The sequence below is a fragment of the Schistocerca nitens genome, chromosome 2 (assembly GCF_023898315.1).
Source record: "Schistocerca nitens isolate TAMUIC-IGC-003100 chromosome 2, iqSchNite1.1, whole genome shotgun sequence".
Lineage (NCBI taxonomy): Eukaryota > Metazoa > Arthropoda > Insecta > Orthoptera > Acrididae > Schistocerca > Schistocerca nitens.
This window is the reverse complement of record NC_064615.1, coordinates 276,185,634-276,197,296: the sequence shown is the minus strand read 5'-3', so window position 1 is coordinate 276,197,296 and position 11,663 is coordinate 276,185,634. Positions and strand designations below refer to the sequence as shown.

General features: G+C 35.8%; 1 protein-coding gene across 1 annotated transcript; it reads left to right on the top strand.

Annotated features, from left to right (window-relative positions):
- Nucleotides 1-3,874: 3,874 nt before the first annotated feature.
- On the top strand, nt 3,875-6,654 carry LOC126234358 (uncharacterized). The gene has a single exon (XM_049943046.1). The coding sequence runs from the start codon at nt 4,003-4,005 to the stop codon at nt 6,451-6,453; it is 2,451 nt and encodes an 816-aa protein (XP_049799003.1). The 5' UTR covers nt 3,875-4,002; the 3' UTR covers nt 6,454-6,654.
- The last annotated feature ends 5,009 nt before the right edge of the window (nt 6,655-11,663 follow it).

Here is an 11,663-nt window from a genome sequence, read left to right as displayed (position 1 = left end):
AGCAACATCGTCTGCACCTACATGAATCTCAATGTCAACTACATATGTCTCCACATCACAATCACTATCAAAAGTACTTGAACTTGTATCAGCTGGGACATAAACATAATTAAACTTAGTTATATGATCCTTACTTTCCTCCACATGTTTTTCAGACAATACTGAACATTCATCATAACAAAATAAGCTTACTAAACCATAGTCATCAGCATCATCATAGATGTTACTATTACTAAACACAACTCTCATCAAAGAAGTTAATCAAGTGATCTGCACTAAGATTAAATTTATTTTCTACTTCACTAGTATCTTCACTCATTTCTATATCTACATGGATACTCCGAAAATCACATTTAAGTGCTTGGCAGAGGGTTCATCGAACCACCTTCGTAATTCTTTATTATTCCAATCTCATATAGTGCGTGGAAAGAATGAACAGCTAAATCTTTCCATACGAGCTCTGATTTCCCTTATTTTATCTTTGTGATCGTTCTTCCCTATGTAAGTCGATGTCAACAATATATTTTCGCATTCGGAGGAGAAAGTTGGTGATTGTAATTTCGTGAGAAGATTTCGTCGAGCGAAACACGCCTTTCTTTTAATGATTTCCAGCCCAAATCCTGTATCATTTCTGTGACACTCTCTCCCATATTTCGCGATAATACAAAACGTGCTACCTTCCTTTGAACTTTTTCGATGTACTCAGTCAGTCCTATCTGGTAAGGATTCCACACTGTGCAACAGTATTCTAAAAGAGGGTGGACAAGTGTTGTGTAGGCAGTCTCCTTAGAAGGTCTGTTACATTTTCTAAGTGTCCAGCCAATGAAACGCAGTCTTTGGTTAGCCTGCTCCACAACATTTTCTATGTGTTCCTTCCAATTTAAATTGTTCGTAATTCTAATACCTAGATATTTAGTTGAATTTGTGGCTTATAGATTACACTGATTTATCGTGTAACCGAAGTTTAACGAGTTCCTTTTCGCAGTCATGTGGATGACCTCACACTTTTCGATATTTAAGGTCAACTGCCACTTTTCGCACCATTCCGATATTTCTTCTACATCGTTATGCAGTTTGTTTTGATCTTCTGATGGCTTTATTAGTCGATAAACGACAGCGTCATCTGCAAACAATAGATGACGGGTACTCAAATTGCCTCCCAAATCGTTTATATAGATAAGGAACAGCAAAGGGCCTTTAACACTACCTTGGGGAACGCCAAGTTCTGTCAGCATGAACTCCCAAAATGCTTTAAACTCCGTTTATCTAGTAATTACTGTGTCTATTGTGGTGCCTGTGACCTGAATTTCGCCTTCTTCTCCTACCTCCAGCCTGATTTCTGTAACTGTTCTTCACCTCAAACTGACATGTTCGCAATGAGGTGCTTACCTGCTTTCCTAATTGTTATTTTCGTAGGATCTGTTACCATTTCTCTTTTGATTACCTCAACCCTGCTCATTCCTATTGTTGTTATCATTCTGGTAGTGATTGTTGTTACCAAAATTACTATCACTTTTATTACCATCATATCTGTTGTTGTTATTCTGGTGGTCTTGTGATAACTCACTGTTCTCCCAAGCATGATCTAATTTATCTATGTATTTCAGAAATTTCTCAATAGTGGCGTCTGGTCAGTAAACAAGACTCCATTGAAGACAGCCAGGTAAACGTCTTTGGATTATTTCGTCAAGCGGTTTATCTAAGTGTGCTGAAGTTCTAAGCTGCTTTTCACAAAATCCTTGCATTCTCGTTTCCCCCTGGTAAAATCTACTTCCATTCAAAAATTCTGATTTTATTCGCGCCTGCTCACTTTCTGACGAAAATTTGTTATAAATAATTTGTCAAACTCTGCAAATGTCATTTCTTGGTTAACATGCTGGTTGGCCCGGGATAAAGCTTCGCCGTCTAAAAATCTATCCTACGACTGGTGCAAGTAATCGACAGGGTGTAGTTTAAAATCACCCAGAAAATTTTTCGTAATAACGTTATTGCAATTGTTTTGAAACATGTTATTACCATTATATACACTGTTAAACATATTAGCCTCTAGATTTACAACTTAAGAGTTGACCATGTTAAGATTATTTGATACTTCATTCACTTTCCTGTTTACTGAAGAAATTTCCTCTGAAACAAGTATAGAATTCAATTTTAGTTTCTCATCAGTGAAATTGTTTTTGGTATCAGTAAACGTTTGTGTGTTATGCAAATCTGATTTGCGTCTGCTGAGTTCATCAATGACGATGTTTTCTGTTGTTTTTACTCGTTCGTCGACTACATCAAGATGTTTGTTAATTAGCTGTAATTCAGTAACTGCAATGTTCTTCAAACAATCCACTTCAGATTCTACATCTTTCATTTACACTGTTTATCATCTATTTGCCTTATTAACATCTTCCCTAGTTGCTTCTAGTTTCTGGTCTATTTTTACGAGACTATCGTCTACTTTTCTAAAATTAGTTTCGGTGTCCTCGCTATTTTTTTTATTTTGCTCCGACATTTTACTCATTAGTTTATTATCTAGTAACTTAGAAAATTTTCCTAATATGTCTTCTGATTGCTGAAATCCATGGAAAGGTGAAATTATACTACTTGATGAAATCTCTTTGGTTTGAGTATTTAGATTAGGCATCGATGCATGCAGCTGCAGACCCGATGTTGTTATGATTCCATCTTTGTCACATACAGAAAATATATTGCTTCTACTCATTTTAACTAATTTGGCACAACTTGATGAGATGATAAAAAAACCACTTTCAAGACTATCTTTCCTATAAAATTTTCAAAGGTATGTCACACGCAATTATTTTTGCCTGACTTTGGCATGCAATTTCACTTCATGACAGTTAACTGTTTCACTACTCAGTTAACATAAATAATGTTTTGGTACTCATGTGACAACCCATGCTTGTGGCTGCTGGCTCTTGGTCCATTGATTGACACGTCCACTTTTTCCATACTGGTCCTTGTTTCTAGTATATGGCACAATATATTGTAAACAATTATATCACCTGAAACTTAATAACAATTAGCACATAAAGCAGGTTCGTACGCATCCCAGCTCCTTTCACCAAGTTGTAAAATAACGTGGCAAAAATGTTTCTGTGCTGAAGTTTGGGATGTGTTGTGTGTGACCTTTGCTTCCCTCCATCCACTGAGCACAGTTTTTTGTTCGATAAGTCTTTGGTGTAGAATAGTTTAAAGAGGGGCTAACTCAGCTGTAAATTCTGTATACAATATGATAGGGATTCCATCTGACCCTGGATGTTCGTTCTGTTTTAACGATTTCAGCTGTTTCCGAACGCCACTGAGAGTAATGTCTATTTCAGTCATCTTTGCAGGGCCCCAAGAATTAAACTGGAGCAATAGTTACGTCTTTTACTTTGTAAAGAAACATGTGAAAAACTGAGTTAAGCATTTTTGCCTTTTGTTTTCTACCTTCAATTTCAGTTCCTGTCTCGCCAGTGAGTGTCTAAAAGCTAACTTTGATTTCATTAACAGTCTTTATACACTACCAGAATTTCGTCGTATTTTGTGAGAAATTTTTCGAGAATACTCTTCTACAGTATGTAGCTTTTGAAGACTTCATGCATTTTCCTCTGGACAGCCAAACGTGATTCACTCATCATTTCTCTATGGGTAGCACTACGCTTTGTTTTACCTCTGTTATGCAGTTGTCTCAGTTTCTCTAAATTTTTGCCTCGATATATATCTGCTAGGACTAAGTACAGAGCTACGTACTATGTTTTTTTGCTGGCAATTTTCGCGTAAATATTTTCTGTCGAAAGTAACCTCTCGATTATGGATATCGACCATTCGGAAACACTTATCGATATTAGATGTTTAAAAAGGGGCGAGTGCTTGAAAAGTTGACTATCGCTGTGTGGTTTGGTCGCGGAAATTGTTAGTATGGATGTTGGTTGGTAGTGAATCCTAGTAAAATGTGATTGACGACACGCGAAATTTTTTGTGGTGTGTGTAGCTGTATCATATATCAGTGACATGGATGGGCAAGTGTGTGTCGAAGAAGCTAAAGCAGATATCACTGATTTAAAGAATGTTCTTGCTCTTTCGGAAAGTGAAAATAAAAGTTTAAAGAAAGAGCAGACGTTTGCTAGTAGTCGTGGAAGTCTTCAGCATATGAAGTCCTTTTCTATTCTTACAAAGTTAATTGACAAAAACCAGAAACGCTTGTTACGTTTAACTGAATTAGAAGACACGCTTACCAAGCAACTGTTGAAGGTTTGTGCCGAATTGACAGCAGTAAACGACGATATATCAAAAATTGAACTGAATAGTGAACACAAAAAGCATCGTGCCAAATCGCAACTTTCGAAATTTGGGACACCTTACTTTAGACACAAGGAATCTAGACCTGCCGATAACTCTGATGTTTTGTTGTTACGGCAGATTGGTGATATAGGATATGTCGACTTGCCAAAACCACAAAGTTGGCTAGAATCTGAAAAGAAATGTGTAGTCAAGGCCATTGAAACTGAGGAACGAAACCGGCAAATAAAGGATATCGAAATAGAAAAACTTAAAATTAAGAAGAAAATGCAGTCGTGTGATGAAAGTGAGCGACTGGAGCTTCAGTCAGAACTCGACAGATTAAAGGAACAGTCTTGTTTAATGAAATATACGAGAGGTATTCAGTTGTTTCAGAACAGCCCTTGTAAATATGATTGGTTTAGAATCTCGATTGTAGATTTGAAAGGCAAGCATAGCCCACAGGAATGTCAAGCTATGTGGACGCATTATCTTCATCCAGCCGTTAACAAAGGTCGTTGGAAGAAAGAAGAAGACGAGGCATTGAAAATTCTCGTGAAGAAATATGCATTTAGCAACTGGGATGCAATTGCATTGGAGCTCAATACAAGCCGTTCAGCATTTCAGTGTATGTGCCATTATCAGAACAGACTTAACCCGCAGTTAATGAGAAACATCTGGGACGAAAATGATGATTATACACTCACAGTACTCATTAATTCTTTCAGGAAAGGAGATTATATACCATGGAAAAAAATTGCGTATTGTTTTAGCAATTGCTCAGTTTCAAATGTTGTATCACGTTGGAAAACCATAAACCCTGACGCAGTTAAAGGAAAATTTTCAGAAGCAGAGGACGTGATTCTCGTTGCGGCTGTCAGGAAGTTTGGTAAAGATTTTAAAAAAATATCAGATCATTTTCCAGGACGAACAAGTGCACAGCTGCAGGAGCGGTACAAATCTTTTTTAAAAAATGAGCGTGATGCGCAGCCTTGGTCGCCAGATGAAGACAGGCTGATCTGGGAGAAAGTTAAAGAATTTGGACACAACTTTTCTCATATTGCAACATTCCTAATGAACCGTAATCGAACTCAGATAAGACATCGGTATTACAGGATGTTGGACTGGCTGAAGAAACATCCAGGTGAAGAGTATCCTGCGTGCAGGAGTGGTCAGTTCAAAATAGCTGAAGGACCAGATGAACTTTGGAAAAAGGTTGTGAATGTTATGAAGGACAAGAAAGTGAAATTTAATGAAGTCAATGGTGATGCACTTATGGATGATGACAGTTTTTCAAGCCTCAAAAGCAAGTTGAAATTAAGGAAAAGGTCTGGGGTAAGACCTGGCCACCAGAGGACTTTTAATGATGTTGATTTAGAACTTGCCAATTATTTCTGTTGTGTTTACTCACAGAGTGGGGGGAGGCATAAAATCAATTACACCAATGAGGAAATTGATACACATGCTCGTGCCACATCAAAGTTCTTAGAATTTTTGTGTGCACATTTGAAAAGTGTGCCTGACAGTGAAATTGAGAATGACCAAATGCTTTCCAGGTTAGACAAGTTGGTGCTGAAGAGAATGAATGTCAATGAAGATGAGAATTCTTCAGCTAGGCAAGGATCTGCTGGTGCTAGTGTAAGTGCAGAAAGAACTGAGAATGATTTGGAAAATTGTACTTTATGTGCATGTAGGATATGTAACATTAAACATGGTGAAAGATCTTACATTAATGTCTGGCATAATGCAGTACCTCCGAACCAGACCTCACTCATAGGAATTCGTTCTATTATGTTGTGGCGCAATGTTTTGCAAGCTATGATTTCTCCACCTAAAATTAAGACTGAAGATACAGTTGAGGAATGTGATCAGCATGAGAGAATTCAAGTGAGTGAAGGAAGTTGTGGAGCAGACGCAGATGAAGAATGTAGTGAGTGTATAAAGGAGGCGAAAGCTGTATTTGAAAAACATTCAGGTATTTGGAAATCTCGTTTTCAGTCCGTTTTTGCATGGGCAGCTTTATGTAGTGAGTTTGCTCCTATGTCAGATGACACATGCTGCCTGGATGCTGAATTTAGTGAAATAAGTCTTGGCAACAAGGCTGAGTTAATGGATGATTTGGAGACTAGAGAGTCTAATGTAAATGTAGGAAGGAAACAAAAGAAAAAAATTAAACTGAAATGATCATTGTTCTTTTTTTGTACACTATGTTGTTAGATGTCAGATAGGTGCACTAAGTTCAGAGAAACAATGCTGCTGTGAGAACATGAGTAATGTAACATTTTTTATATGTGTAAATATTACTGTGTCGGTTTTGGTTGCATTAAGTCTTTCCAAAGCTAATGTCACATCAGTCTGAAAATCCAATTATATAACTTGAAAAGATATGTGTCTCATACATTTACCTCTCCAGAAGACAGTTCATGCAAGTGTTTCTTGCATTGAGATGATTTGAATGTAAAAAATGCATTTGTTTGTTCATTTGTTGTGATACTTTCATGTTCTCTTCTGCTTTTTATCCCCATCATATTGTTCTTAGCCACCAAATTTCCTTGATGTTGCTTATCTAGTTTGAGTGTACATGCAAGGCACAGATTAATGACCAGATGTATGTATTTAAATGTGAGCTATATGTGGATACTGTAAATATTGGATAGAACCTCATATGTAACAAAGGAAAAGTTTTTTGTTTATAGATGGCTCATTAAAACGTTTTTTTTTTTTTTAGTATTATTACCTATTTTGTGCACCTTTTATACATTTGACAATACATCTGTTCACTCTATTGTCATTTGTGGGTTACATGATAGAGAAAATTCTGAGTTGTGTAATGTGTCAGTTTGGTTATGTCATTAAAGTGTTAAATTTTGTAGCACACACAAAAGTCATAATTAAAAAGGAAGCAAAGCAGGTGCTTTCTTAGAATAACTAAGTAGTTGCAGCTTATATGCTAAGACTGACAATTACAAAACAAAAATGGTTTTGTGAATGCTGCAAGAGTAAGGGTCTGTTTACAACAAATATTGTTAAATTTCATATTGCGACTGCATGGGCTTTCCCACTGTAATGATTTGTGGTTATCTCCTTGCGTTTGCTGCTACATACTCGATATTTCAGTGATCCACTGCCTTGCAGAGAAACACTTAAACTGCTGAGCCCTGCTGAAAACTGATGACAAGACTGGAAACCAAGGTCCTATATAGGCCTTACATTTCATGTTGCTAATAAAAATTGTCTATGCTTCAGTTGGGGAATCAGATAGTTTGAAGATGTGATAATGATTTTTTTAGGATGCCCCCTTCCCCCTCTCTCCTGTGTAAATGAAAAAGGACCTTGCAGTGAAATACATAATCCCATAATATAAAGCTGATGTGGTCTACGGGCAAATTACTTTTGTGTCTTGTGTTATGTTTGTATAAGCTGGAATATGCTTGATTATTGTGATTCAGGTTGGACTGTAGCTGTGTCTTCACCCAAATGTGTTTATGGGGTCATTCCATATCAAATCACCCAATAAAAAATAAATTTTACACCGACCTCCTTAGATTTTCATGAAATTTGGCTCAAATGGTTCCAATACCATCCTGACAACACCTGCAATATTTTTTTGCTGTATCTCTTATAGTTTTTTTTTATAAATTTTTAAAGTTTTTATGTTTTGCGTTTTCTGAACCTTCGGAAATGGTAAATTTAATTTGTATTCAAAACTTTAAAATTGCTAATCTTAAAAACTCTTTTAGATAACATCATGAATTTTTGCAGCAAGTTTATTTATTATACATATTTGAAGATAAAAATGATACTATTAAAATATATTAATATTTTCTATGAAAAAAATATACATGTATTTTTTTTAACGTATGTTTTGTTTTATAAGAATTGCAATATCTAGAGTCCCAGACCTGATAGAATGCTCAAATTTGTTTTAATTTACTCTTAAACATATAGGCTACTTGATAAAACAAAAATAATGATGGCTTTTTAACATGTTTATTAATTATAGTAGATTACATTAGAATTATGTACAAAGATAGTGTACTTACGACACTTATGTATAACCCAACTGATTGCTTGAAACATTGAATTTTTAGAGTAATTTTGTCTTTTTAATAAATATTAATGCTGATTCAAACTGTTTTTCCACTTCATCCAAGAGCTTTCAGTTCTTTTGATAGTCTTTTTTGAAGTAATACATTCTTCCAGTGCCGCTTGATTGAGGTGCGTCTACTACACAGACAGACTATGTGCTCCAAAGGCACTATGCAAGAATCTCCTCTTTCAGGCCAATAAAATGATGCAGCTGGTCCTGAAGGATGTAGAAATAGAATTTCTGCATCTTCTTCATCATTGAATATTGTTTTTACCAGTCCAAAGTACCAGTTACCATCATAATTTCCAGCCACATAGCTATTTATGGATGGTTCAGCACGAACCCAATCAGAAGAAGAATGGAAAGAAAAGACTAAGGAGGGTTTTACACTATCTGTAGTCCTTCTGATTTCAACGTTGTTTGTTGGAAGTGGTTTGAAGTTATGAAAACTTCTTGTTCCAGGAATGGTTCAGGTTGCTGAAAAACGTTTTTCTAGTTTTAACCGTAGCGAATCAGCTTCTTTTTTGTCAATAAAGTGAAAATGAATGTTTTCAGTATTTTTTTCACAAAACTTGTACACATCGATTGCTGTCATTATTTGTTCTTCATCTGAAAGCTGTAGACTGGCTTTCCTTAAAATTCTTTTAATAGTTCCTCCTAGGCCATCACAAATTGACTTCCCATGACTTGTTGCAAAAAAAGTGTTGGGCCTTCAAATTAAAGTCTCTCAAGTGTTCAGTCAAATTTTTAAAACTGTTTCTATTTTTGTACTGCCCAGCACAACCATCTGTAAAGTAGTGAGTCAATGTCAGTATGATGTAATGACAACTACTTTGTAATTTCTTTTTGTACAAAGTTAACAAAACCAGTGTCATGTTCTTGGTCATCACTAATAAAACAGTGGTTGGAAACAAAAACATTGTTTTCCTCATTTCTTAGAAAAACTCCAACTGGGTGAAGAGTACAACCACCTCTATTCCAGTGGTAACTTTGTATCTCATTTTGTATAACAAAGGAATAATTTTCACTGAAATCCATCACAATAATTGCTGTTTTGGGTGGTGGGTCTTCTTTCAATCTTTTAAAGGCTGCTGATTAGGACTTTGCTATAAACGAGTGCGGGGTGAGCTTTTCCAATGACCTAACCAATAAAGAAATGTAGTCTTTAACACTGATAGACTGTTTGATCATTTCTGCCCTGTCTGTGTTAACCCACTGACTGATTACAATTTCTTCTAAATCATAATCTTCACTTAGTTTTTCAGTTAAGTACTCAGTTAGTGCAGTATTTGCAGGACAGCTGTCGCAATGATGTAGCATGCAGTTTTGGTTTTCCGTGTTGCACACAAGCATCTTAATTGGGTCTTTATAAGATTCTTCAATTTTCACAGCAGCCAGTAATAGTTTAACATTCTGTTGGATACAGCATACACATACAGTGTGTGTGCCTGCAGCACCAGCAAGGATACGCCATTTAGGTCTCGAGAAACAAAATTTTGAAAATCCTACTTCTACCTCGGGATTCTCCCATTTGAAAGAATAATAGAGTTCTCTCAAGTTACACAAAATGAGTCCTTTTTTGCATGTACACATTTTTTTGAACACTTACTTTGTCTTTTGTTCCAGGTAGCACTCTGGAACTTTCATCCTTTTCATAAAAATCTTTTAAAAGTCTTACTGTATTTTCAGAAAGAGTTTTACCTTTTTTTGGACCAGGAGTTTCCAAAATACCCTTTTCAGATTTTAGTTTTCTAGCTTGTTGCACCATGTACTCACTTACATTAAATTCTTTCATCACTTTATTTCGATTCCAAGAATCTGGAACCAAGGTCATAATCTGGATTTTTGTAGACCTCCCAACAGATGAAATCTTGTTCCACCATCTTTCGGACGTGCACTCGGGACAGCGACAATTCTTCTTGCAATATTTCGGGTAGAAACGTCCCAGCCATCTTCAAGGCGAGTCGGAGACTGAGTTCATAGCGTTTGCGCGTGACTATTTATACGGAGAGGCATGCGCAAATGCTATGAACTCAGTCTCCGACTCATCTTGAAGATGGCTGGGAGGTTTCTAGCTGAAATATCCCAAGAAGAATTGTCGCTGTCCCAAGTGCACACCCGAAAGATGATGGAATGTTATGTCTGCCAGGAAAACTTAAAGAATCAGATGAAATCTTCTCTTTCATAAGAGAAATCATTACATCAAAATCCTTTGCTTTCTCAACCACACTTGTATCTTCTTCGTCATCATCAGAACTTGGTGCATCATATTTTAATGCATTTGAAACTGCCTTTTTTGCAGTCTTTTCAATACTGCTAACCTTCCTTTTAAAATAAGACCCTTTACTTTGTTCTGACAAACCATGAAGCTTTATCAGTGTTAAACCTTAATTATCAAGAGCAATGTTTGTTTGTACGAGGGATTCATTTCTGGATTCCAATGATTCTAATTCAACCATCACTTCATCATCCGTTTCACTTTCATCGACTTCAACTCTTAATTTTTCTTCACAAAAGTTACGGCATGTTGAGCAAAGCTTTTGTCCAGGTTTTATGCTAATATTTTTTGTCAGTAATTGTTTAGAAAGATCCAAGCCTACACTTCTCAACGATTTTTTGATGGGCTTTTTATGTTTTTTTTGTGGGTCTACACATGTTGTTTGATACTTTTCAAAGACATTTAAAAAGTAGTAGCAGTGGTGTGAACATATATTCTTAAATTCACACAGATTAATTCCAGATCGTAAGTGGATCAAATCTTTTTCTTCCTCACTCAATTCAGATACCAGTTGTAACTTTTTTGAAGGTGTGTAGGTTGTTTGGAAACAGTCAGATTTTTAAATAACCCTACGCTACAGGTTTGAATATCTGACATACTGATTTCACTTTTGGTCTGATTACTGTTCTGGTTACTTTTATAGGATATTGGAAAAGAATCTCTGTAAACTAAGGAACAGTACTTACTGAAAGTTCGAATAAACTTAATAAAATACTATCCAAGCACTATTTAACACTGTAATAATTTTTTACTTCAAAACACAGGAGTAACAAAACAAAATCCAAGCGTACATTGTTACTCCAAGAAGACAAAAACTTATTTTCGGTGTCTAAGTCACTTGGTACTTTTTATTTTTAAAATATGATTAATATTATTTTAAAAATTAGATAACTATTAAACCGGTTAAAACGCCAACATAATTTTTCTTTTATCTAATAGCCTATACAATTAAGAGTATTTTAAAACAAATTTGAGCTTTCTATCAGGTCTGAGACTCTAGATATTGCAGTTTTTGTGAAACTAAAA